General features: G+C 29.6%; 2 protein-coding genes and 1 non-coding gene across 5 annotated transcripts; all 3 read left to right on the top strand.

The window, feature by feature from the left end:
• Positions 1 to 302: 302 nt before the first annotated feature.
• On the top strand, positions 303 to 374 carry TRNAG-UCC. The gene has a single exon. It is a non-coding gene; the product is annotated as a tRNA-Gly (tRNA).
• Positions 375 to 8,211: 7,837 nt separating this feature from the next.
• On the top strand, positions 8,212 to 15,278 carry LOC114403877 (lipid phosphate phosphatase 2-like). Of its 2 annotated transcripts, none has more exons than XM_028367087.1 (9): positions 8,212 to 8,405; positions 8,568 to 8,660; positions 9,782 to 10,012; positions 10,324 to 10,411; positions 10,850 to 10,959; positions 12,601 to 12,691; positions 13,134 to 13,322; positions 13,446 to 13,505; positions 14,851 to 15,278. In XM_028367087.1, exons 2-9 carry the CDS (start codon positions 8,601 to 8,603, stop codon positions 15,045 to 15,047), a joined length of 1,026 nt encoding a protein of 341 aa, XP_028222888.1. In that variant the 5' UTR covers positions 8,212 to 8,405; positions 8,568 to 8,600; the 3' UTR covers positions 15,048 to 15,278. The 2 variants fall into 2 exon arrangements, with proteins under 2 accessions (XP_028222888.1, XP_028222889.1); XM_028367088.1 differs by having other exon boundaries at positions 8,215 to 8,286.
• Positions 15,279 to 19,702: 4,424 nt separating this feature from the next.
• On the top strand, positions 19,703 to 24,990 carry LOC114401512 (lipid phosphate phosphatase 2-like). 2 transcript variants are annotated; one of them, XM_028364032.1, is made up of 9 exons: positions 19,737 to 19,839; positions 21,382 to 21,478; positions 21,647 to 21,870; positions 21,998 to 22,085; positions 22,166 to 22,275; positions 22,396 to 22,489; positions 23,300 to 23,488; positions 23,569 to 23,628; positions 24,472 to 24,990. In XM_028364032.1, the coding sequence occupies exons 3-9, from the start codon at positions 21,655 to 21,657 to the stop codon at positions 24,681 to 24,683; spliced, it is 969 nt and encodes a 322-aa protein (XP_028219833.1). In that variant the 5' UTR covers positions 19,737 to 19,839; positions 21,382 to 21,478; positions 21,647 to 21,654; the 3' UTR covers positions 24,684 to 24,990. The 2 variants fall into 2 exon arrangements, with proteins under 2 accessions (XP_028219834.1, XP_028219833.1); XM_028364033.1 differs by lacking the exon at positions 21,382 to 21,478 and having other exon boundaries at positions 19,703 to 19,839.
• The last annotated feature ends 679 nt before the right edge of the window (positions 24,991 to 25,669 follow it).

Below are 25,669 nucleotides of genomic sequence, written 5' to 3' on the forward strand. Positions count from 1 at the left end.
TTTTCATAAGGAAAAAGAAAAATACGTAATTTTTTAAAAAGAATCAAGTAAAAGAACTTTTTAGAAGAAAATTGTTTTTCTTCTCTCTCCCTCTCCTCTCCACCCTCTTGTTGTTCTGCCTTTTTCAAAATTAGTTTTAGCCTCCATTATTACAAGTTACAATATCCCCTTTTTCAAGTGATTTCAATGGTATATTGTTGCCAGCCGCATTTAAAGAAATAAGTATTAGCTTTAATATTAAAATCGAGTTTGTAAAGAAAAATAATTTTTATAATTAAACGTGTAAAAACTTCATAAAAACAGCGTTTGTAGTCCAACGGTTAGGATAATTGCCTTCCAAGCAATAGACCCGGGTTCGACTCCCGGCAAACGCAATTATATTTTAATTTTAATCTATGTCTAGAAAATGAATTAGAATCAGAACCAAAATTTAAAAAGGATATATCAATGTAAATTCAAATAATAGTGTTTCTTTTTTTTTTTTATCCATGCCCTTAATCGAAATAATAAACCACTTAAATATTACATTCGATTTTTTTACGACAAAATTAATATTGCTTATTCCCGTTTATTTTTTTAGTCGAATTAAAAACCCTATATTAAGAATTCAAGTAAAATTACAAAAATTAAATGAACACATCAATTCTCAAAAGAAATTTCACTCACAACAAAACAATATAAGATTCAACAAAGTAGGGCTAATTTTTTGTTTTTGGTTTTGGACAAGTACGGTTACTGCTCACATTGTCCAACTCTCAAAAAATAATACTTTTACTTGGAAAAATCATATATATATATATATATATATATATATATATATATATATATATTTATATATATATTTGGTTTGGCATATAAAGATACCAGAAAATAATACAAGAAAAACAAACAAGTAAAACATTAATTTGGTACTCAAAATTTATACAATTAATCAATGTAATTACTGACATTACAGAAATACAATAATTAGGTCTTGAAATTAGCCAACACTTTTAGTCAATTTAATGTTTCATAGTTATTATTACATAAATAAACAAATAAACTTGATCCATGAATTGAGTAAAAGTCAACTTCATAGTGGTGTGCATTTGTCAATTTAATCTCTAACATGTGCATGAAAGGCCAAATTGATTCATAAATTATTAAAACTTACGAATTGAGTTTGTTTTATTCCTAATTTTAAGGATTAAATTATCTACTAGTATCGTTTCATGGATAAAATTAATAATTGAATGTTGTAGTTAAAAATTATTATTTTTATAATATTAGAAACTAAACAAATTAATTAATGGTAATAATTTTAAGTTCAAGTTAATATTTTACTCAAAACAAAACAGCATCTTGAGGAGGGTAAAAGCCTAGTCTGGCTTAAAGACAAACTAATTGGAAACTATGTCTTTACTTGGGGATACGATCAATCTTGAACAATATAATATAATATTAGCGACAAAATGTAAAAGAAGAAAGTATGGTTTACCATCATTGAAGGGTTGTAGTCAAGATTTAAATCATGGTAATGATCTTATATTATAGCCAAAATAGAGAAAGATATGGATTGAATCTGTAGTGTGATGTGTGATGAGGCTACTAAAGCCTACTAAAATTGAATATTCGCCCTATTAATGCCGCTCTAAAACAAACACTAGTCTTTTCATAAAAGGAGGATGAAATAGCCCCACTATCCCAACTTGGTATGGAATTTCTGTTCAACTAGCATGAAAAATGAGGTGGGTCTGAAATATTTCTCTGGGTCCATTATGACTAATCTACTATTTTTTTTAAGGCTTAATATAGTGCCTAATCTACTATATGGTGTATGTGTAGGTGGTCAATGATGACACCACTACTATATTCTTCTTGCTTCTGTGTAAAATTTTATAAGAAGCACTTCAATAACTTGAAGGGATGATTAGGACAGAAAATGAATAACTGCTAATTTATGGGCGAATTAGCACACCGTAATATAATGTTTGGGGTTCTTATTTTATTACGACTGTATAAATTTTAAACTTTTTTAATATTATATAGTATAAAATATTTATTAATTTTATCGCTTTGTAAAAAAGTTTAATTAACAATATTTAAAACAGACAAAACATTACTTGAGAAACACATTCATAATCATTTATCATTATAAATTAACTTATAATGAAAAGTTAAAGAGATGTTAATTTTATAGAATCTTTTTATATTTCTAATAATATAATATGAGAATATTATTTCTAGATTTTTTTAAAAAAAAACATGTTTGATTATATTTTAATATTCACTGAAATAGTTTTTTAAAATTTAAAATAATTTAAATAAAAAAATAAATGAAAGAAGAATTTATAATTTTTTATTGACAAATATTAGTGGTTAATTATTAGTATTTTGTTTGCAGGAAAAATTAAGTTAACCACCTTTTTCTCCTTTCCTTCTTCTTTTACCATCAAACTAATTTTATAACTTTAAAATAAAAACTTACATTTATGTTATTAGACAATGAATTCTCACATTCTGCTGAGAATATCACTTCTTCATCCCCTCCTCATGAGAATAGAAATGTAGGAAAATATGATAAAAAAATTATAACATTTATAGGAATCAATAATATCCATAGATATTTTTAAAAAACACTAACAAACATAGGAATATTACATTTCCATATATACATTCCTGAAAATGGGAGCAATTTAATCTTGAATTTATAATATATTCTTTTAAACAAAAGCCTCCTAAATTATAACTCGTATTTTTTTATATATATAGAAGGAAACTATATTTTTAAATATTAAAAGAGATCAATTTAAACTTTTTTTTTAAAATGGGAGCAATTTAATCTTGAATTTATAATATAGGAATTGAGTGTAGTATGACTCTTACAATCAATTCACAACATACTATAATTAGTTTATTTAAAGCTAAAACTGATGATTTATTGAAATTTACAAATGTTTATAAAAATAATCTAATAACAAAAAGGTCCTGTACCCAATTGAGCCTTCAATGTTGGTGTTTCAAGAAGGGTACTGAGAACATTAAGGTAAGAGTGCAATGTGCCCAAAGCATTAGAAGACAGAGTGTGTGCTCTTTAAGGAACAGCCATCAAGTTTTAGGATGGATTGGGCTCACTTTACTAAGCACACAATCCAACCTTAGGGAGCCCCCGCTTTCGTTTTTACCTTTTTAAGAGCCCCAGGTTGTCGCCAACTAATCATCAACCGTTACATTACAGATGCTCCAATAAATCTTAAATTCTTAAAATAAATAAGATAAGATAAAATACAATAGTTAAGACAAAATAATATAAGATGATTATTTTTTCATCATTCAGAAAATTAAAACACAACTATGCCAACTGCCAAGAGCATCAGCCAACAACGATAAGATAAATATTCTTTTTATTTTTTATTTTAACGCATTGTTTAGTATACATCATCTGCAAGATCATGACCATGGCACAATGGAATGGCCTTCAATTTTTCGAGCTGGCCTATCAAACCTTTTTACACTATGATTTGGATTTTCTAGTTCAACCAATTCTACGAATTACAAGGTCTTTGTCTGCTTCAAGCAGTTTGGAAAATAGGACCACAATTTTGGAAACAACTCTTAAAAATAAAGGTATTCTTTTTAATAAACCTAGGTGAAGGTCCAAAACATAAATTTTCTATAAAAAGTTAAAAACTAATTAGAAAGACTTCTACTTTTGAAAAGAAAAACCCATAAAAACTAGACCAAAGTAAATCTAAATAATAAAGAAAAAACTATCAAACAGAAATCCAGGTCGGATCTGTTCACAACCCATCATTCATATTTATTATTTAAAAAGAGTAAAAAGAAAAAACTGAATTCAAATAGCAGTTGGTTCTTGTCCCCTGTTTTGTTTTCGTCTTGCTTGTCTCTTCGGTTTTCAGTCTTGCCAATTGTAATTCAGCAAATGTCGTTTCTATTTTTTTTTTTTTCTACATTAACAGAAAAAGAAAAGAATCATATCGCAATGGTGTCCGAGTCCACACAAAAAAAAAAAAAAATGCTACTCACCCAATCCACTGAAGTTGCTAAATTTTAATCCATAACTTTTTTGGGCTTGTAGCTCATAATCTATAGGGAGCTACTATTTACGCTATCAATTTTTTTCACTATCCACGTGGGTAGTTTTTACTAATTTTCAAAAATATCTTTCCCACGAAAATATAATTTTGTTATTCATTTATACAACAAAATCTTGTTTTTGTTTAGTAAAAAGGGATGAAACTATTATTTCCAAACAAATATATGCAATTGAACTCATATATTACCTATGTTGTTGGTAGAATCTGATTTTGAGAACTCATATCAACAAGTGGAAATAACTTACAATTAAAAGAAGAAAAAAAATGATACTTACCCAATCCACTGAAGTTGCTAAATTTTAATCCATATTCCATAACTTATTTGGGGTTGTAGATCATAAGTATATTTAGTAAAGCCCAATTGCAGAATTTAGCAGTGAACGTAACTATCGACGTAAAGAAAGAAATGGAAGCCCAAATGTCGCGAGATAAAAAAAAATATATTATCCGTTTAATCTTTGCCATAGAAAAAACTGTTAATAATTTGTTAGGCCACATCAATAAAATCTTACATTTTCAATTTCGTTAAAAACTTAATCAGTTAATTTTGATTCGTACCAATTTAATTTTTTGAGAATATAAGTAAAATCAGTTTTTCAAACCTTTTTTTTCCCTAGTTGTAAAAATACATTTAAGGGAGGATTTTACTTTGGGTTAAGACCTTCGGTAGCAGCTTACAGGACTAATTCTCATTTCGTCCTTAATTTTATTTTCACTACAAAATTCTTCAAAAGATTTATAGCGTGTTTGAACACGCGTTAACAGTTACATTTAACATGATTTCAAAATCCAAATTGAAAGGATTCATTATACCTTTGACATCACAGCTTTCTTACGGTTCAATCGCATTTTTAAACACGCCACTAGTGAGTTTGAACACTCACATCAGAAGTAAACACTAGCTAGTTAATTATTTTTTAATTACATTATTAATCACTTACAAGTTGATAATTGAATGATGTAATGAAAACCAATTACTGTGAGCAATTATTGGCAACTAGAACTAAATGGATATACGGTAAACCACTAAACCATGATCGGTTATAGAGAAAAATGCCACAAGATATAGACAGCTCTCATAATAAACTTGCCTTAAAGTGTGTTTGATAGTGGGGGAACTGAGAAAGAAAAAAATAGAGAATAAATAATGCGAAGTCTGATGTGAATCTCATACTTTTTATACTTTATTTTAATTTAAAAATATATTTTTAATTTTCATCTTCTAAATCAAATACAATCTTAAAGCCAAAAAAATCTTAGGGCGAGGCTAATCTAGAACAAGTGGACGGCAGAGAAGAAGGGTCACCACTAAGCTTCCATTTTGTGACGAGGAAGCTGTCATTTCAAACTTGTTGACCGTTTCCTGCACATTTTAGTCTCCATTGAATTGGCCCAATTGCTGCTGATTTTGGTATTAGGTGAAACCATTCATATTAGTAGGCATGGAATAATGTGTGAGTGTGTGTAACATTTTTCTTCTGAGGGCGTTTCAGAAGCGTGTAAGCCATTTCAAAGCTCCACCCTCTGCTATAATTACATGACTAGATTATTTGACCCGCTGCTATTGCCTATTCTTTGGATTCTTTAGATTGCTGCTCTTTCTCTCTTTACGTGGATTCTTTAAAAAAACGTTGTACTTCAGTCACAAAGTCTTATTAGCATTTTTACCAAAAGAAAAAAAATATCTTATTTGCATATTTTTTTTTTATATATAGAAATAGTATAGTATTGATATATATTTCTGGGTTCGACTGACGGTATAATTTGTGACGCGTTATTCTTAGAAATATTATACAGCATTACATTCAAGTGTAAGTATTTGAAATGTTAATATTGTATTAGTATCATATTTGAATAATGGAGAGACACGTAAGTTATATTTCATTGACTAATTAAAAAAAACACACTCACACCGAAACCCTTTAAAATTAAAAGATACTATAACAATCGCCATCAAACATTTTTTACTTTGAAAAATAAGTGGGTAAGGCAACTCATCTAAATAATAAAAATACAAATATACTGAAAAATAAGTGGGGTAATATATGTACGTATATACTAGTATATTGATTTAAAAAGGTAAATGAGACCAGATGTAAATGTATGAATAGGAAAAAGGATATGTGAATAATAAAATTTGGAATTGGATTAAGTTTGAGATTAGGGAATATAAAAAAAAAAGAAAAAAAAAAGGACGAATCAACCTAACTTGCATGTGAAATACGCAAAAATAATAGGTCAGCATACATAATTTAACATATACTATTTCCGTCTCGATTATAAGATGAAGTAAATTTAAAAAAAACTAACTAAACATTATTACAAGTATATAATCAAATAATTCTAAGTGTAAGTTTTTTTTTACACAATCATGATCTCGAAATCAAACTATTCTTGTTCATATTTAAATTTTATTCAAAGAGGGGGACATAGCTGCATAAAAAGAAATTGTGTATGCATAAATCCTTATGACTGATATTATTTTGATTTTGTCATGTACTCTTAAAGTTAAAATTAATGCATATGCAACACTTGGTCCCATATGGAAAGGTTGTGCGACCTTTAAATTTAATAGCCAGATTAACTTGGACTGACCCCGTCTTGCAAATGGGTGATGTGGACGTCTTATCTACCATATATAATCAAGAATTCGAATCATTTGATGAATAAATCAAAATCTCTTGATCAGGAGTAGAAATTAAGGTTACTTTAATTTTTCCAACTATAATGTATTGCACTTGAACAGATAACCAAATAATCGGCATCACCACATCATTCTGACTGTTCCATAAGAATACACTGAATAAATTAATTTAATTGTTTCTTTTTTGAAATTTTAGATAACAACTTTCTATTGCAATTTATCATAACTAAAATTGCACCATGTTCCATTATTTAATTCGTTGAATTTGTTTAAAAAGAAGAAGAAGAAGAAGCTATTATTCTGTTCAAGTGGAATGATTACCAATAGTCTATTTTTAAAAGGTTTGTGTGTCTATTTTTCCTGATAAATCGGATAATTAAAATAAAAGAATGGTTATGAGTTAGATTGAGTTTAACTATAAAAAAAACTTGCAACATGTAGTAGTGTAAGTATAACAGTGATGTTATTCATTATTTTAACATTAAATAGTTACTATTTGATATTTAAATAATTATTTTTAATTGTGTTTAAAACATTGTTTCAATAGTGTTATTTTGACATTCTCTTTAAGTTTCTCCGATGTATGGGGAAAAAAGACATTTTTTCACACATAAAACAATTTTTTACACATGAATATAATTTCAGGTTTTACAATGCTAAAAATATTTTATCACTATATTAGATATCAACTTTTAAAGTAATTATTCTAAAAAAATAAATATTGGCTTTATAATAGTAGTTTTAAAAAATACATTTAATATAATTTGGAATAAATTGATAATACAAATAAGTCAATAATACAAATATAACATGAATTGGATGGTCAAGCAAGAAAAAAAAGAAAAAGAAATATTTTTTTATCTTCTCTACTAATAAAACTACTATTCTAATAAATTACAATTGTTGATAAAAAAAACAAATAAGTCAATAGTATTAACTGTTACCATATATTCGATGTAACTTTTCCGTGAGAATCTTAGGTTAGGAATCTTAGTTTCTTCTTATATTTTTTATCTATTTTTAAAAAATAACATTATTGTATGAAAACATATTTTTCAGTAATATTTTTTAATTAATTTTTCACAAAAATTTTCTAGAAGTGAAAATCTTATTTTCTCGAGATAATTTTTCTTTTAGTATAATAAAAAAATATCATATTACTCTTATTAAATCAAGATAACTAATAAAAATATGACGTAATTATTTGATTTAAAAAACTTATCTAAATATTCCGACTAATCAACTCAACGTATTTTATTAATTTCCAAAATTTATGATTCCAGCTTAAAAAAAAACTCTCCCTGACAAACCCTCCTTACTGTGTACACACAAGACAAAAAGTAGAATAAAAGTGTATTTTTATATATATATATTGAAGTGTAAAAAATATTATAGTCAGTATTTTTAATTAAATTTATTAAAATGTTCATATATATATATTTTTTAGAGAAAAGGAATAGGAGTTGGTTAACGGATCTAGAATTGGTTGAAGCAGGAACCGCTCCATCTCGCCCCGCGCCAAACCATTTGATTTCAAAGCGGAGAGTTGAGTTGATTCTGTTTTCTTCTTCACAATCACAACAGTTTTATTATCGTATAATTATTTCTGATAAAATCTTGAACATCTTTTTCTCTCATTCTAAGAATTGGAGACTTTTCAAAAGGTAACAGCACAACAGACAGAGGAAGTTGATATTTCTCCACTTGCACACTCCCATTTATATTTTATTTTCCCCGTTTCTGTTTGGGATAAGACTTCTCATTTTCTCTATATCCATCCTCTCACCATTATTGCCTCAATTTCATACTTTCTTTCATGATCACAGTTTAGGGACTGCAAATTCTCTGCTTCTCTACACATGGAGCCGGTGTCGCGTGCTAATTTCTTTTCATTCCAAAGATTTTGGCTACCGTTTCAGGTACTTCTTAATTTAACTTCTCTCCGATTCCGCTTTCTATCGTTTCCTTTTCTCCTATGCAGTGGTAGTAGTAGCACTCTGTTTATTTTTCATCCACAAATTTCTGATAACAAAAAAGATATTAGTCTATTAGTAAAATCGAATGAGATGAGTTCGGCAGAGCATACTCTCAAAATCAAATAAAATGGTCCACAGAAGAATAAAATTCAGAATTTCATCATTCTTTTTGTCAATTTTATAAATTCTTCATCTCACACGGTAGCATTTCATTTTTTTTAATAAAAATTCTGGTAAATTTTGTGTTGCATTACTCATTTTCAATCTATTAATACATTTACCAGATTTTTTGTTTCGCAAAGCCATTTGAAAATTTGTTTTTTTGCAAGGTCTATGTTGACTTCAAAAACCTTGATAGACAAATTATAGACAAATGAATTGCAATTTCAAAAAACCTTATCGTTGTAGTGGTCATAATTTAAAACCATGATTTTTGCCAGCCAGATTTGTACTCTCCCTGTTGGGGTCCCCATATGATAAGTTTGAAAAAACCAAACATGTGGTGTGGCTGGAAATGTTTCAATTCCAAGTGGTAATTATTTACTCTTGCCTTGTCAATTAGAGTATATGTACAGAGTTATAAGGTGAGTTGAATGATTAAAGAATGAGAAAATGGGAAAAAGTCACAATTTAAATTCTTTTGTTATCAAAGCTAATATTTTTAACAATTATTATTATTATTATTATTATTATATACGAGTGCAAAAAAGGTATTCTTTGTCTAACTTGGAAGTTAGTTATATATATAATTTGGTGTAACTTGTTTTTAAAGATGCAAATGCTCTTGAAAGTTAGAATAAAATTATATAGTAATTTACAATAGTTGAAGGTAAAAATGACCTGAAGAAAAATGACACTAAATAAGATTGTTCTTGTTTTTTTAAAGATGTAACTACTCTTGTAGTAGTTTATAATAATTGAAAGTAAAACTAAGCAGAAGAAAAATGATACAAAATGAGATAAATATTATATATTATAGATATATCGTGCCAATTTCGTTCTGAATTTTACCCTCTGAATTTAGACATTTAGTTAGACGTTTTCTTGATTGTTTATTACGGCAGGGACAGGGAGGGATGAGGCAGCAGGTTGATCCCTCGGCTCACACAATCAAGTCCCATGGAGCATCACTTGCAAGAAAACACGCTCGTGATTGGCTTATATTGCTGCTTCTCATAGTGATAGAGATTGTCCTTTTTGTCATTCATCCATTTAAACGCTTTGTGGGAAGGGACATGATGGAGGACCTGAGATATCCTATGAAAGAAAACACGGTGCCCGTATGGGCTGTTCCTGTAAGTGTTGTTATTCTTTTTTTTACTGCATAACTCTAATTTAAAGTTCTCTAGGTTGCTTCCTAGTCTTAGGGGTCTTTTTGTTTGCTTCTGGTATCATTTTTTATACCTGCTCAACATTCAATTATTTAATTGTATGATTATAAATTTGTCATGTTCTTGGGAAATTTGTTCAAATATATGATAGAAAATATTGAGAGGGGCTTACTTTGTTTGCTTCTCGCACGTCTTCTTTATGAGCCAACGGCTTGTTTTTTATTTGATGCTAGTAATTGTAATTATTTTTTTCTTCTTTTTGTTCTAATGATCAGTTATATGCGGTTCTGTTGCCAATGGCCGTTTTCCTTCTCTTCTATATGCGCAGGAGAGATGTTTATGATTTGCACCACAGTGTTCTAGGTAACATTTTGCCTTTGGCACATGTATCATCTTTGTATATGTCAAGAGTATTTTAGTCATTTAAATATTAGGCCAACATTTGATTGTTAATTTTTTTTATCTAATTTTTTAAATAAACTTATTCAATAGAGAAAATGAATAGTGTAAACTATAAAGTTGATTTTAAGGAAGAAAATGAATATTTGAATTTACATTAATGAAGGGAAACAAACAGAGTTCGTATTTTGAATTTGATAATCTTACATTATTAAAGAAAACTATTAGAGTTCATATTATTGGAGTAAAGCTATTTCATTAAGATAGATTTTGGTAGTTTTGTTGAAAATAAAAACATATAACTTGCTAAAACGTGAAATTCTGAAGGTTAATAAACGCATGTGCATGAATATTTAGTTGAGAAATTGGTGAATTGGTGTTAATGTGCTTCATTGCTAGCAGGTTTGTTATTTGCTGTTCTGATTACTGGGGTCTTCACCGATGCAATAAAAAATGCAGTTGGCCGGCCTCGCCCAGACTTCTATTGGCGTTGCTTCCCCGATGGGGTAGAGGTAGGAAAATTAAGTGCCACTGTATAGTTTATGTCAATATACACTACACTACAGGTTCTTGTTATGTGTTGTTTTGGTAAAAACAAAGTTTTTATTGAAAATTACGATAAAAATATATTAATAACATTAAATATTTTATTTCTTTATAAAAATATTTTAAATTGTTTAATCCAGAAAAAATATTCTGTTAACATTTCACACAACAATCAAGTATTCATTGCTGTTTTTATGACTCTATCCTCAGTGTCTGTTTGTATGTCTCTTGAAACAGAGTTTGTTAAAAAGGCAAAAGTGTGTTTGTTTTAATGTTAGATAAGGACTTTGTTATTTCTCCGTTAATGTAGCTTTGAAATTTGTATAGATAGATGAACAAACGCGTATTTTATAACTTTTTTTATTATGTATTTTATAACTTTCGATAAATGACTGAGGTTTTAATAAATATTGATTAAAGAACTAATAAGTATTTTTTTATATTAAAATTTACAATAATGATGCGCTAAAAGTCATGATAAAAACACCAAAAATTAGTGGCATAAATGGTTTAGTAATTTGTTTAATGAATGCTTGAGAATTGATTTTTGACTTAGGAATGAAGTAATAAGTATTTTTTTATATTATAAGTTACAATAATGATGCGCTAAAAATCATAATAAAAATATAAAAAATTAGTGGCATAAGTGGTTTAGTACTAATTTTTAATGAGTGATTGAGACTTTATTCTCGGCTAGAATGAAATTGTGATTAAACATACTATTGTATCACCAAATGGACCGATCTAGTAAGAGAAAGATTAATGAGTATCAATAAAACTCCTTATACTTCCCTGTCCAAAACAGCACATACTGTGACCTGGACTTGGAGTATGTACTCTATAATGGTCTTAATTTCTCCTCGCTCCATCTTATCTTATCCTTTGTTGGGACATGTTTAATACTCAGAAATATTGGTAGCTTTTTTTTCCCAACTTTATCCTTCGTTCTTTATACATTCTTCAAAGCATTTAATATTAGTTTTGGGAAAATAGATTATCTTTTCCTTTTCAAGAGAAAAGTATTACAAATACCTACTTCCGAGAAAAGAATATTCAATCTCATGGTTAATTTTCTATCTATTTTTTAAAAAATTAAATCCAGTACAAAACTACTTCACTTCAGTAGTACTTTTAGACACGTGTGAAATAGTACTATCCAAAATGTTTTTGTTTTTACTCTTGGAACTGAATAAGGAATTTGCAGTTATAAAAAAAATGCACCGATGATAAACATTGAAAATCAACTTCATTTTAAAATGAAAAAATGTTTTAACAATTTTGGACCCTTTGATTTATAACTGCACAACTCAAAAACCAATAGCAGGGGATTCTGTTTTTGTTCCTTCAGCTGCTTGTGCTATACTGCTAAGTTATGTATACGGGTTCCACAAGAGCTATAATAAGACCCTTGGATTAAAATATTCTAGATCCACTTTTGTGTTTCTTCAATTATTCTTGATTTTTCTTTTTCTTATTGTCATAACACGATGGTTTTGTCTGCGATGTGGATAAGAGTTGTCAGATGTTTCTAGAAAAGTATACCTGTCATTTTATACAGATGGATAAATGCTCATTATTAATCGTTTTCTCTTTGATTAACCTTACAGAATTATGATAGTTGGGGAGGTGTGGTATGTCATGGCAATGCTAGCGATATAAAAGAAGGACACAAGAGTTTCCCAAGCGGCCATACATCATGTGAGCAACAATTATAGTATATACAGAACTTAAAAATTCAATAGCTTGTTTTATTTTAGTTAAAAGTTAAAACTTTACTTTGACAATTCACATACTAAAAGCCAATATTGAAAGACAATGCCGGTTTTCGAGATAAAAATCTACTAATTTTGATTACAGAATAACATCAAGCATCTACCTAAGTGTACCCAAGTTTTCTCTATCTATTTCTGTTGCTGTGGTTCCCTTCTTTTCATGTTTGCTTTAGTGGGAGCCTTTATCAGATACTGAAATGAATTGTTTCCAAGTTTAATGCTAAATTTTATTGCGGTGAAATGTGAAATCTAATGCGGATTTGATATATGTACCGCTATATATATTAATTTATTCATCCTTATACTAGCTCATTTGTACAGAAAATTGTTTATGGATAGACCTTTGTCTGATAAATTTTGTTCTGTAGGGTCCTTTGCAGGTCTAGGTTTTCTGTCTCTGTACCTATCGGGGAAGATTAAAGCTTTTGATCGCAAAGGGCACGTGGCAAAATTATGCATTGTGTTTCTTCCTCTACTTGTTGCTTGCCTAGTTGCAATCTCTCGAGTGGATGACTATTGGCACCATTGGCAAGATGTGTTTGCCGGAGGCATTCTAGGTTTGTTTTTATTTACTTCAAAATGTAGTAAAAGGATCCGGCCCATAGCCGAGCACTATCAAAACTAATTTTGCAAAAAATAAATAAAAGTTAAACTCATCTTATACTGTATGTTTCTTCCAGGGCTTGTTGTGGCAACCTTTTGTTATATGCAGTTCTTCCCTGCGCCCTATAATGATGAAGGTAACACCCTTGTCTCTTTTATTACTATCACCAGCAGCATGCGAAATGTTTATATCTTGATTTATCCAATGTTTTGATTTTGCAAAACAATCATTGATGGAATGGAATATTAATGTTTTGATTTCTTCCGAGGCTCTACCTATATATAACATATATGACTATTTACATAATAAATTTAAATGTGCCCTCATACTTTCTATATATGCGTATTTATAGATTGTACTTTACAATTTGGGATAACGATAAGTTGGATTAAATTAAACTTATAAAGTTTGAGCTAATTTGTTTCTTAAATTTAAAATCTGAATCTGATCTGTGTACTTCATTGTTCATATTGATTCCTTTATGGCCTGATTTGTTTTTTTTTTTTACTTACTTAAAATTCAGTTTTATATTAATAAATCCAAAGCACGTCTTTAAATAGTCTAATTGACTTAATATTATGATAGAGATGTAATAAACCAGTTTAAGCATCCTTAGATTAAGTTGGGTTACATCTGTATCATGTTATGTATATATACCAGTTGGGTAAAATTTAGCCTTTAATTAACTTAATAGTTATATAATTTTAAAATATTATAGGAAAATAATACATGTCACATGTTTATGGTAAAGGGTATTTGACTATGATATCAATATCTAGTTTCTCATAAACTCAAATTCTTTGTAATTATGCACCATTGTGTCTAAGAGAAGTATTAGTTATATGTATATTCTTTATTGTTAGTTGAATTTTATTAAATTATGAAATAATGTAAATTTTATTCTTAATGTAGTTAGTATCACTCATAATTTTATGTATTCTAATATAAATTTCATTTAATAATTAAAAATGTAATAAAAAGAATATATTGAAAAATATGTTACTAATTCTCTTTTTACCACCAAATTATTATTTCATTTGAGAACAAGAGCAGATTTTACTGGACAAAAAGCCAGGTCAGGTGGAAATTGGTTGTATTGGAACAGTTTAATTAAATTGGTTGTATTGGAGCAGTTTAATTAAATTTGGCATATAACTCCTTTTCCTATGTATGACACTCAAGAAAATATTTAAGGTGGATTTGGTTCACTACTTGTGGTAATGATAGGTGGGCCACCAGAAATTCTTTCAGATTTATTTATGAATTTATGTCGTCCAAAAATAATTCATATAGTACATTGCATCATATATATTTTTCTATATGAATTATATTTCTTTGAGTCTCACCCTTGGAAGTGGCATAAGGTTTTACTGTATGTAATTTTTTTTTGGATTAATGACATTCACCTACCGTGAGTAGAATTATGCTCTGATGCAATGAGTTTAGAGCTGCACTTTTTAATTAATTAATTCCTTTTTCAGGATGGGGTCCATATGCATATTTCCGGGCAATGGAGGAATCACGAGCGAATGCAAATATTAATCGGGAATTACCAGTTGGGCAGGCCATGGAGGATCGGGTTACGAATCAAGAACCAAGGAGAAATGGTGATACCACCTTTACCCCTTACTCTTACCGTAGCCCAACCTTGGAAGCCATGGAAATGGGACAGAAGTAATAGTCTTCTATAGCACTAATCTTCTCCCTAGCTAGCTAGTTCCTTACTTTTGTGTATACTTATGAGCTTCTCTACACGGCAACCACTAGATTTAGCTAATTGTGCAGCTTCTGTTTCTTCATGCATTATTGGCACTGCCACTGTAAAAAATGAAAAATGGCGGCTTCTTTCCGCTGAATTAGATTATGTTAATAGATGGTACGTTAATGGGATCCCATTTTGACCTTATAATGGGGATTGCCTACTCCTGTCTGGCTAGCATTCCTTTAATTATAAAAAAATAAGTATTAAACTAGTCTTTTTTTTTAAAAAAAATTAATTAATTTAGAGGTATATAATCTCTGAATGAGAAATACAGTGATGAGCTAATATTTTAAACAAATTATTTTAAAACTTATTCTTTAAAATATTGTTATCCTAACTTATCTACCTGACACTAGAAATGACAATAGATCACGTTCTTTAATTTAACCAAAAAATATATCATGATTCTTATTTGCTATAAGATATGTTTTGTCAGATATTTTTAAATAAAATTTTAATTTAATTATTATTATATTTTTAATCAATAATATTATTTATTTATCAAATTTTCTTATTAATTAAATTGAGTAATGAGTATTGATGTTTAGGTAGCTAAAAGGAAGAACATGGTATTAATATTAATTATTGGATTGGACTTGGAGAGTAAAAGTGCACCCATCAAAACCTTTCATTATATTCAACGGTTCAAATCTTTTCACTTCAAAATTAGTATTATAAAAAAAAAAAAGATGTCATTAAACTAAACAAGAAAAAACAATAAAGTATTCCATGAATGAAAGCATTGCACGAGTGTTGTCTATGTTAATCACATCTAAAAACAAACACATGAAATCACATAATTACAGGCCCAATATATATAATACTACTGTGAAAATATGTACTATAATACTCAATCTCTACATGACACGCACACGCTAAGGGGCACAGATAAACTCTCAAGAAATTAAGGATATGTTCGATTTAGAAGATAAGAATAAAAAAGAAAATTTAAAATTAAAATAAAGAATGAAAAATATGAATTCCAAAAAAATGTAATTTTTTTTAATATTATTTTTCTCCTTTCTATCAAACAAACCATAAAAGTAAAATAATCAATGCTGAATAAGACACGCTTAGGCATGTTTTGATGGTCTGGGGAAGGCATGATATAGCGCGATCGTATATGCCGACTTCACGTTTCTTCCAGTTGGCGCCAACTTCTTTGGCACGTTTAACGTTTTTATATATATATGGCTGTGTCATCTGTGGGTCACGAATCTGTAATTATGAACAAAATAATTAAACGCGAAGAAGATTCAAGTCATTTGTTTATTGTCAAACCAGTGCACATATGATTCAAGTCATTAGTAGTTTTAGCGATATTATGTGATTCTGTCAGTAAGATGAAAGTGAAATTGGACAAAAGAAGTAACTAGAGATTTAATTTAAAGAATCTAAAGCTAGATTAAAATAATTAAGGTTAAATTAAAGTGTAAATTTTATGAGGACTAAAATTGAAAGTTGAGAATATTTCAAACATTGAAAGCACACCTTGTCACATTTGATGCTATATTAGATTAATAGTTCATATGCTAAAACACGTACAATTCACTTCACAAAGGAACTAAAAGCGTTGACAGATTTTTTAAGATCTATAACCAATTAACATATTTTTAGAACTAAATTTATTTTTAAAAAATAAGGAAAAAAACATATTTGATTTTAAAAATTATCTTTTCCTTCTTTTTTTTTTCCTATTTGGAGTAAGAGATTTCTACAACCGACAAATCCTAAGACTAATAGTCAAAATATAAAGATCATTAAAATATTTTTTTTCCAATAAAGTCTTTCTTTTCACAAGACTAATTGTTAAAAGACGAACTTGTTTAAACTAAAAAAATAATTTTAAAATAAATATTTTTTATAAAGTGTTTTCTTAAGAAAAAAATAATATTTTTTTTAAAAAAAATTAGAAAATTGATTATTTTAAATAAAAAATTTAGATAAACACTTAAGAAATTATAAAATTACTTGTTTTATTAAAGAAAAATATTTTTTTCTAAAAAATAAAATTAAAAAAACTGGTCCAATATTTCACACCAAATAATTTGAAATTTACTAAATTTCTCATAATTTTCTTTCTATGTAATTCCTTTTTTTATTTTCTCTTTTTAATTTTTTCAAACCAAACAAAATGTGAATATTTTCATAAACATACTTGTGTCTAATAACTTTTGGATCAAAACTAATAATTAGAGAAAATCCGATTGAAAGTGATAACTTCTACATTCAAATGGAAATAAACTTAATCTAAAGTCGAAATATTTTCACTGCAACTAACGCTATCCGCAACCAGATTCCATTGGCAGTCCTCTCCAAACACGCCAAGTATAGGAATAGAATAACAGCATCGATCATTTCATGAGATGTAATCGACGACACCGAATTACCAATAAATAATATCATTGGAGGGAACCTGAGAAACTTAACTTTAGAAGGAATCAAAATAATAATTAAATAGTTGAATTAATAATAAATTTTTTTTTTAAAGTTTTGGATGCTCATGCTCATTTACCCTTTCAATTTCTGAAACCTTGAATCTCTTTCCCGCTACATTGTCTCTTTGCTTGCATAAAAAAGCTCAAAGTAACAACATCTGGTGTTTAAGCTGTCGAAAAGTATTGCATCCATCTTAAGTGTTAACGAAGTGACAGTTCCAATGTCTCATTTTATTATACCCCTAAAGGGTGACCACAAAGCAATCTTTTGCTCTTTTCAACATCAATAAGCTCAGTCTTTTGCCCTTTTTGTTTTTATTATAAGCTTAGTTAACATGTACTTTTCATGATCATATTTGGCTATATGTTAAAACAAAAAAATCAGGAATTATCGGGGGAAAAGAGGGTCTCTTTCTAACTATGAAAAGTGAGGTAAAAATTTAAGAAAAATAGTCATTTTTCCAAAAAAAAAAACGTTCTACTGTATGAAATTAATGAGAAATGCAGAAATAGAAGAAGAAAAAGTTTGTGAAACTTGCATACGAATTTTTCTCTCTTCAATGGAACGAAGAAAATCACGAGTAGAGAACTCATTATAATAAAAAATGAACAATGTACTGATAAAAGAAAGATGAATGAGAAAAAAGTGATTTTCTTTGTTTTTCATTTTCAAACGCGTTAGGACAAAATTATTGGCAACCGGTTTCTAATCCTAATACCAAGTAGCTGAACTAATAAACACCCACTGACATAGAAAAAAGAAGTAATTAACTGTGTAAAAGTGTATAATTTACATTCAGGCGTTCCTCTTCAAAAAATAAAAAGGTCCATTTAGGTGTTGAAAAATTCAAAATAAATAAAATGAGTGTTGGCTTGGTTAGGACCTCAGACCGTGACCCTGCAATGTGACAAGCTTACACAATAACTTCTAATGTATTATGAATGGGGAGACATTAATGCAATTTTGAATGAGTAGTCAAAAGGAAGAAAAGCAAAAGCGAAAGAAAAAAAAAAGAAGAAGCCTGTGAATGGAAAATAAGTGTTGATAAAACAAAAGACTGGTATTTATTTTATCAAAGATAGTTTTAACGACAAAATAATAAATAAATGCTAATAATGTTCAGATTTTAATGGTTCGCTTACCTTTAACAGTAAAGAAATCATTGGTTTATTTATGCATGCAGATTGCAGGGTGGCGGTTTGTCACCACCCGCTGTTTTTAGAGTTTACTCGTGTTTTTTTTCCTCCTCCATAGTACGGAGTCAATAATTGAGAAAACAAAAGAACAAATTACCAACTCCATGTTGTGGAAAGAGAATCACTATAACTAGAAGGTTAACCAACTTTATTTTTAACAATACTATTATATTAAAATTATTATTTTAAGATTTAACTACCCATATCAATCAAAAGTTTAACCTTGTATACGGTATATTAAAAAGTTTGTTGGTTTAGCTGTTTAAGTTATAAAAGTTGATATTTGTAAAATAAATTTTAGGTTTAAGTTTTATAAACATAAAGTTAGACAATATTTTTCCTTAATTGGATCTATTATTTTTTTTGTTTTATTTTTATTTTAAATCACCGATCATTTTAAAATATTCATAACTGCAGAATATAAAAAGTACTAATTTTTTAAGAAAACCTTTATTTGTCGCTAAATCCTATGTGCTTTAAAAAGTTATACTATCTGTTTTTTAATAAATGTAAAATAAGTTCCACTCTATTAATATCAATCAAGATGGATAAACATACAAATCCATGGTTATGATTTCATATTAAGTTTAATAGATCAGCAAGTATAATTTCACTTTATTAAACATGATAATAAATTATTATAAATATCTATATGTATTTTAATTCTTATAAATAAAAAATATTAAATTTAATATATAAGTATATATTCTTTCTAAAACACTAAACTAGTACTTAATTCATAATTGTACACTAAATGTTTCCATAAACATCTCAATAAAAAAAATTAATATAAACAACAATACTCTTTAAATGTGTTTTTTTATTCTTCAAAAAGACAAATAGTTTGAGTCAAAGATTAATAATAACTAGTAAGAATATAAAAATAATAGAAATAAATAAGGTTGCTGAAAGGGAGAAAAAGGTAATAAACTGCTTTCCCTTTAATAATCCCACGCGCCTTCTCCTTTTTGTGATTTTGAAATTGGCCTTAACAGACACGAATCCTGATTCCATTTACATTCCGCCTTCTTTCTCCTTCCGCTACCTCGAATCTCGTGCACGTGCCGTTGCAGGTGCGTTCATTCCTCTTTCTCTCTCTACCACCTCGCATTGTTCTTCTTCTTTCTTAACGGGTTTCACTCTCTCTGCGTCTTTCTCTACTATCCTTCGCATTTTCTATTTCTTTCTCTGTTTTCTGTTCCAAGTCAAAACCATGATGGATTGAGTTTCCGGAGTTCGAAAATCCATTTAATTCTTGAAACGACGGCGTGTGACAAAAAAAAAAGAAGAAGTTACTAGTCACCGTCTTCAATCAACGATTTAATTATCCCAGTTCGATTTGATTTTGTTAAAGTTTGAAGTAATAATTGTGGCCGTAGTATGAGAAGTGCTTGATTTTCCGTCTATGTAATTTTTTGAAGAAAAAAAAAGGAAGAGGAAGAAACCCTTGCCAGAGATGCAACTATATGTTTGTTACTGCGAGAATTGCGAAGTGTTTTTAATTTTTAATTTTTTGGCTTCAGTATTGATATTTTGTTGCTTTGACCTAAACTAACACTTCCAAGTTCTTTCGGTGATGAAGAGCGTGTAGCCCTTTTTCTAAGAAATAAGAAATGAAAATGTGGTAGGACAGAGTGAACTTTATTACTTACTTAAATGTGTGTTGTTCAGATATTTGTGGGATTTTATATGAGGATGAGAGATATTTGAGGAGCTAAGAATTTATGCATACATATCTTGTGTGGCAAATAATCTAATAGATCAGATTTGCCGAGCTGTTACCCTTCAGGAGGTTTAAAATAACTAGATATGTATGAACCTCTTACATTTTTTTTGTGGTATGTCAAGGATGGATTGTATATTTAGCTTTAAGGCTATATAACTCAAGGCTCATAGGATTGAATCCAGTTTTATATCCAACCTGTTGGAACGTTAGACAGAGTACAGACTCGTACTTTATTCTTGTGGGAAACAAACCACAAATAAGCTACCGAAACATGCATGATCAAATCGCCTCCATTAATTTAAAACTGAAATCTCTGATAAAATAGTACATTACTGAAACAGGACACGTAGTAAGATCCTAGGACATAATAATAAAGGCAATAGCCGGGATGCATTATTACGGTTGAGGATTCTCTTTAGAGAGAGAGAACAAAAATTGTCAACCTTTAACTTTTTTTCCTTTTAAATTTTACATATTAATAATTTTTTTTTATCTGTGAGAATAGAGGATAATATCATATGATTTATAATCATTCACACACCTTGCTAAACCAACACAATTAGTTTCCTTTTTGACACATTAATAAACATAAGAAAAAAATTTCAGCCACTGGATAACTACTGCAAGATTAACTGTGTCAAAACTGACTGCACAGGCAATCCCTGTCCCGTGATTTCTTATTTGTCACACGTTATGGAAAGATAGACCAATACCTTCACTACACATCATAATCATCCCTGGTTGCACAGACACTCAAAAGAAATTGTCACTCCGAAATTGAGATGTCCTGCGACCTTCAGCAGACATGACTTAGTCTTAAAAAAATGGGGCCCAATGGGGCGAGCATTTTAGAAAAAATCTTCAGCCTCTAAATTATATAGCTTTGCAGATTGCAGAGTATTTGGGTTGAGAGTTTTGTTTCGTCTTGGGCCAAGGCACAACCGCATGAAAGCAATAAAATATCAGGAAAATAGATCAGATAGAAGGTACCTAGAAGCATAGGCAGACCGAGAAAGAAAAACTATATATATTTTTCAGTTGTCACTGTGACATGGTTTTTTGTTTTGTACTCGTGTTTTTTCGCTTGCTGTCCTTCCTTTTGGTACTTTAATTTTAACATAAGTCCTGCTAACCTTCCTATGTGTTGTTTACAGCAAAAAAAATGCCAGAAATTCAGTTGGGTATGCATACTATCAGATCACATGGAACTAGAGTGGCAAGGACACATATGCACGACTGGTTGATTCTTTTGCTTCTTGTGATCATCGATGCTGTCTTGAATTTAATACAGCCATTTCACCGTTTTGTTGGAGAGGGGATGATGACAGACCTTAGATACCCATTGAAAGCTAATACAATTCCCTTTTGGGCTGTTCCGGTATATTTAGCTTCCTTGGATTGTGTCCGCAAAGAAATTTATTCCATTACTGAGATTATATGTTATGTTTATCCTTGACTTTGTTAATATTCAAGATATAAATTTTTGTACTACTATTCCTGAACAGATAATAGCAATATTGTTACCACTGGCTGTTTTTCTCGTTTACTATTTCATTCGTAAGGATGTCTATGACCTCCACCATGCTATAATGGGTACATTTCTGAACCTCGGAATGTTTTCTCTGTCCTTCTTATCACATTGGAATACTGAAACCTATTGCTAAATGCACCAGGCCTTCTATTTTCTGTACTCATTACTGCGGTGATGACTGATGCTATCAAGGATGCTGTTGGACGGCCAAGGCCAGACTTCTTCTGGCGTTGTTTCCCTGATGGAAAAGGGGTGAGTTTTCAATTTTATGGACTGCCAAGATATCTTGTTAATATCTTTACCATGTGATACGTACTGCTTTTATGTAGTTAACTGCTCAATAAACGCCCCATTGGTGCATGACATGTTTAGGTGTTTGATCCAGTAACAAGTAATGTTCTGTGTACTGGAGATAAGGGTGTTATTAAGGAAGGGCACAAAAGTTTCCCCAGTGGACATACCTCTTGTAAGTACTCTTTTACAATCTCAGGGTCTGTGACATTCCTTTGGGTGGTCTTGTTGATTCCAGATATCTGTGTAAGTGACAACTGACAATCTTACACTTACAGTATGTACAGGATGAAATTCTTCTAGAATATAATTATAATAGAATTACAAGCTCAGAAATTGTTTTTGATGACTGATGTTAGTTTCAAATAAAGCAAAAATAAATTATGAATTTTCTAAGGACATGTCTATTCTTACTACTTTCAAAAGGTTGAGGTATTTGGTGTGTTTTGAAATGTTTAGGTGGTGTTTGGTTTCATTTTTGTAGTTGCTTTCAGAAAATGACTACAAAATTACTACTTTGTTAAAGAAAATAAACCAAGAATTCTACTGTTATAGTTCAATTAAACATTTTTGTTTTCATTTATATTGCAAAAAGTGCTACTTTGTTTTCAAATAGTTTCTTGTTTCCAAGATGTTGGAAAGGAAATGGTGAAAAGGTTTTGTTGTTTTTCAGTTTTTCACCATTTCCTTTGCAATTTCTTGTAAACAGGAAATAAAGTAAAAATGTGACGTTTTTATAATTATTAGTAAAATATATCAAATGAAACTGAAAACAAAAAATAAACCAATTACCACCTTAGTTTCTCAACCTTTTGAATTTGCTTTCTTTCATTCCAAAAATATGCTTGGGGTAGCATATGCATTTTTTGAGTCATCAGTGTCTTGGTTGAATGATCTGTTTCTTGTCTTTTTCTCATTTTGTAATTTACCACAAGCTAAATTACCACAATATAAGCTCAGAAAGATTCAATTATTTTGTATCCAGGGTCCTTTGCTGGTCTTGTTTATCTTGCTTGGTATCTATCTGGAAAACTTAGGGCATTTGACCGCAGGGGGCATGTTGCAAAGCTCTGTCTTGTTTTCTTACCAATCCTCGTGGCAGCTATGATTGCTGTCTCTCGTGTTGATGATTACTGGCATCATTGGCAAGATGTGTTTGCTGGAGCTCTTATAGGTTTGTTTCCCGAAGCCAGATTGATTATATATTTCAATAAACCCTTTTGAAAAGTTTCTGATACGAATGTCTTTTACCAGGGATGATAATTGCTTCATTTTGTTACTTACAATTCTTTCCACCTCCATATGACGTAGATGGTATGACCATGAATTTTTCCGTCAATCATTTCTTTTTAGTATGTGTTGATATTATTGATGTGATAATTTGCTTTGAATCCCGTCGAAGTCCATATCAGCCTAGCTGCATCTGAAATCTGAGGCCACACCCATTTTCGACATTTAGCCAGGCTCAGGCTTAATCAAAATATCTGGGTCTAATCTAAATCTAGAATGCACGTATATTTTACTTGTAATACTCTAAATTTACTGAACTTTTCAATATGCAACAAACCGCTCCTACAAATTTGCCATGTTTAGTGCATGTTTAGATTAAAGTTTGCAAATTTAAGTTTAATCTTAAGCTTGAAAAAATAACCCAAGTCTTATTTCTTCAAACTGAGTTTCAAGGAACAATTTTGATGTGCAAAGGTACTTTTGAGAGTAACCAAACATAAACATAGTCTTGGTGTTTCAATTTTAAAATATTTTTTAAACCTAAAATAGTTACAATTTTTAATTTTAAAGTTTAGTTTATATTTATTGCTTTGGGCTTAATTCCAAACTCAGGCCCAAATTCAAAATAAATTTGAGCTGGACACAATCCTGTGGACTGTGAATTGTCAACAGAAAGCCCAGGTTGAGTTCTTGTACGGGGACATTCCACTTCTCTTTCCAAATTGTATCGGTTTTGAAAGTTAATTGCAGAACTTTCTTCTGTATCAGGTTTTGACTGACTGTGCTATACATTGATATATTTGTGCCCTATGCTTCCCTGTCATCTCTTAGCACATTAAGTTGTTTTTGGGTTTTTAAAATTACGGTTTCTAGTTCCGATTTTGATGAAAATATCCAATCATAACTTTTGTATGTGTGAATATGTAGGTTGGGGACCTCATGCATATTTCCAGATGTTGGCTGAATCTCGTAATGGTGCTCAGCCCTCTACTGTCAATAATGAGATTCATCATGTGCAATCTGCTGAGCTTCAGGCTGTATCTTTGTATATCCCACCTCAACATGATGCAGATACACGAGGCAATAGCTGGGATTCAAGCCCCATGTTAGGTGCATCCCAAAATGTAAGAACACACTGACGACATAGGAAAGATCACCAACATGTCCATAATCTGTAAAAATTATAGGAGGGATTCGTTGCAGATGAACCACTTTAGCATTGTTGGTGGTTTAAAATGCGGATATCAATCAATTTCTTTGCTTGTTGGATTGGAAATTTGGGATGCCATGTTAGTTGTCTTTAATTTTCCGGCCAGCTTATATTTGTTAGTTGTCAAAGCACTGTTTCTATACAGAGAATGATTTAATCGGCTCAACAGGATTCAAGCATACAATATTTTGCAACTCGAGGAAAAGGGGGGAATAAATGAATTTCTTGAACTCCTATATAAAATGGCTTAGTTTAGATTTTTTTTTTTTCTTTAAAAAACTCACTTCACTTTTTTGAGTGTGCATCTATCATTTCTCCGAGGGAAAGTTATCTTACATTTTATAGATCATTTTTCTTACATTATTCATACACTTGGGACAATTTATACTTTAGTTTTCTGTTGTATTATACAACGACAGTTTATCTTTTTGTGTAGATAGTAATCTCAGAATATTAAAATTAAAATTGTCATTAAATAATAATTTTCAACTAAACAATGAGAGTAAATGAAACTTTGGATATTAGAAGGAGATGATAATGTGAAGTACAAGAATACTATTTATCCATTTTTTATGGAAAAAAATGAAGAAATAATTTTTTCTTTTGAAAAAAAAAGATTTTTTTTTCACACTAGAATGAGACATGTTAGATATAATAAATGACTTGATGAGAAAGTGAGACAAAGATAAAAGAGTGTGAGCTAAATATAAAAATTAGAGTTTGAAAAAATTGAACTTTAGTGTATGAATATTGTAAAAAAATGAGTAAATATTTTTCAAAACATTCATTAGTTAAATATCAAATAATAGTGAATCTGAAAATTACCGTTTTGCATATGTAAGAATAACTAATAAGACTGGGTACAAGGGATTCTTCTAATACACTTTTTTTACTTTATATGTAACTGTCTTTATA

Source organism: Glycine soja, chromosome 20 (assembly GCF_004193775.1).
Source record: "Glycine soja cultivar W05 chromosome 20, ASM419377v2, whole genome shotgun sequence".
NCBI classification, from domain to species: Eukaryota; Viridiplantae; Streptophyta; class Magnoliopsida; order Fabales; family Fabaceae; genus Glycine; species Glycine soja.

Bases quoted from the DNA above. Each gene is read 5' to 3' on its own strand.
- LOC114403877 (XM_028367087.1), top strand. From the start codon at position 8,601: ATGGAGCCGGTGTCGCGTGCTAATTTCTTTTCATTCCAAAGATTTTGG. The intron at 10,013-10,323 runs GTAAGTGTTGTT...TCTAATGATCAG, and splicing joins TGCCCGTATGGGCTGTTCCT to TTATATGCGGTTCTGTTGCC. The intron at 10,412-10,849 runs GTAACATTTTGC...CATTGCTAGCAG, and splicing joins TTTGCACCACAGTGTTCTAG to GTTTGTTATTTGCTGTTCTG.
- LOC114401512 (XM_028364033.1), top strand. From the start codon at position 21,655: ATGCCAGAAATTCAGTTGGGTATGCATACTATCAGATCACATGGAACT. The intron at 22,276-22,395 runs GTGAGTTTTCAA...TGACATGTTTAG, and splicing joins GTTTCCCTGATGGAAAAGGG to GTGTTTGATCCAGTAACAAG. The intron at 22,490-23,299 runs GTAAGTACTCTT...TTTTGTATCCAG, and splicing joins CCCCAGTGGACATACCTCTT to GGTCCTTTGCTGGTCTTGTT.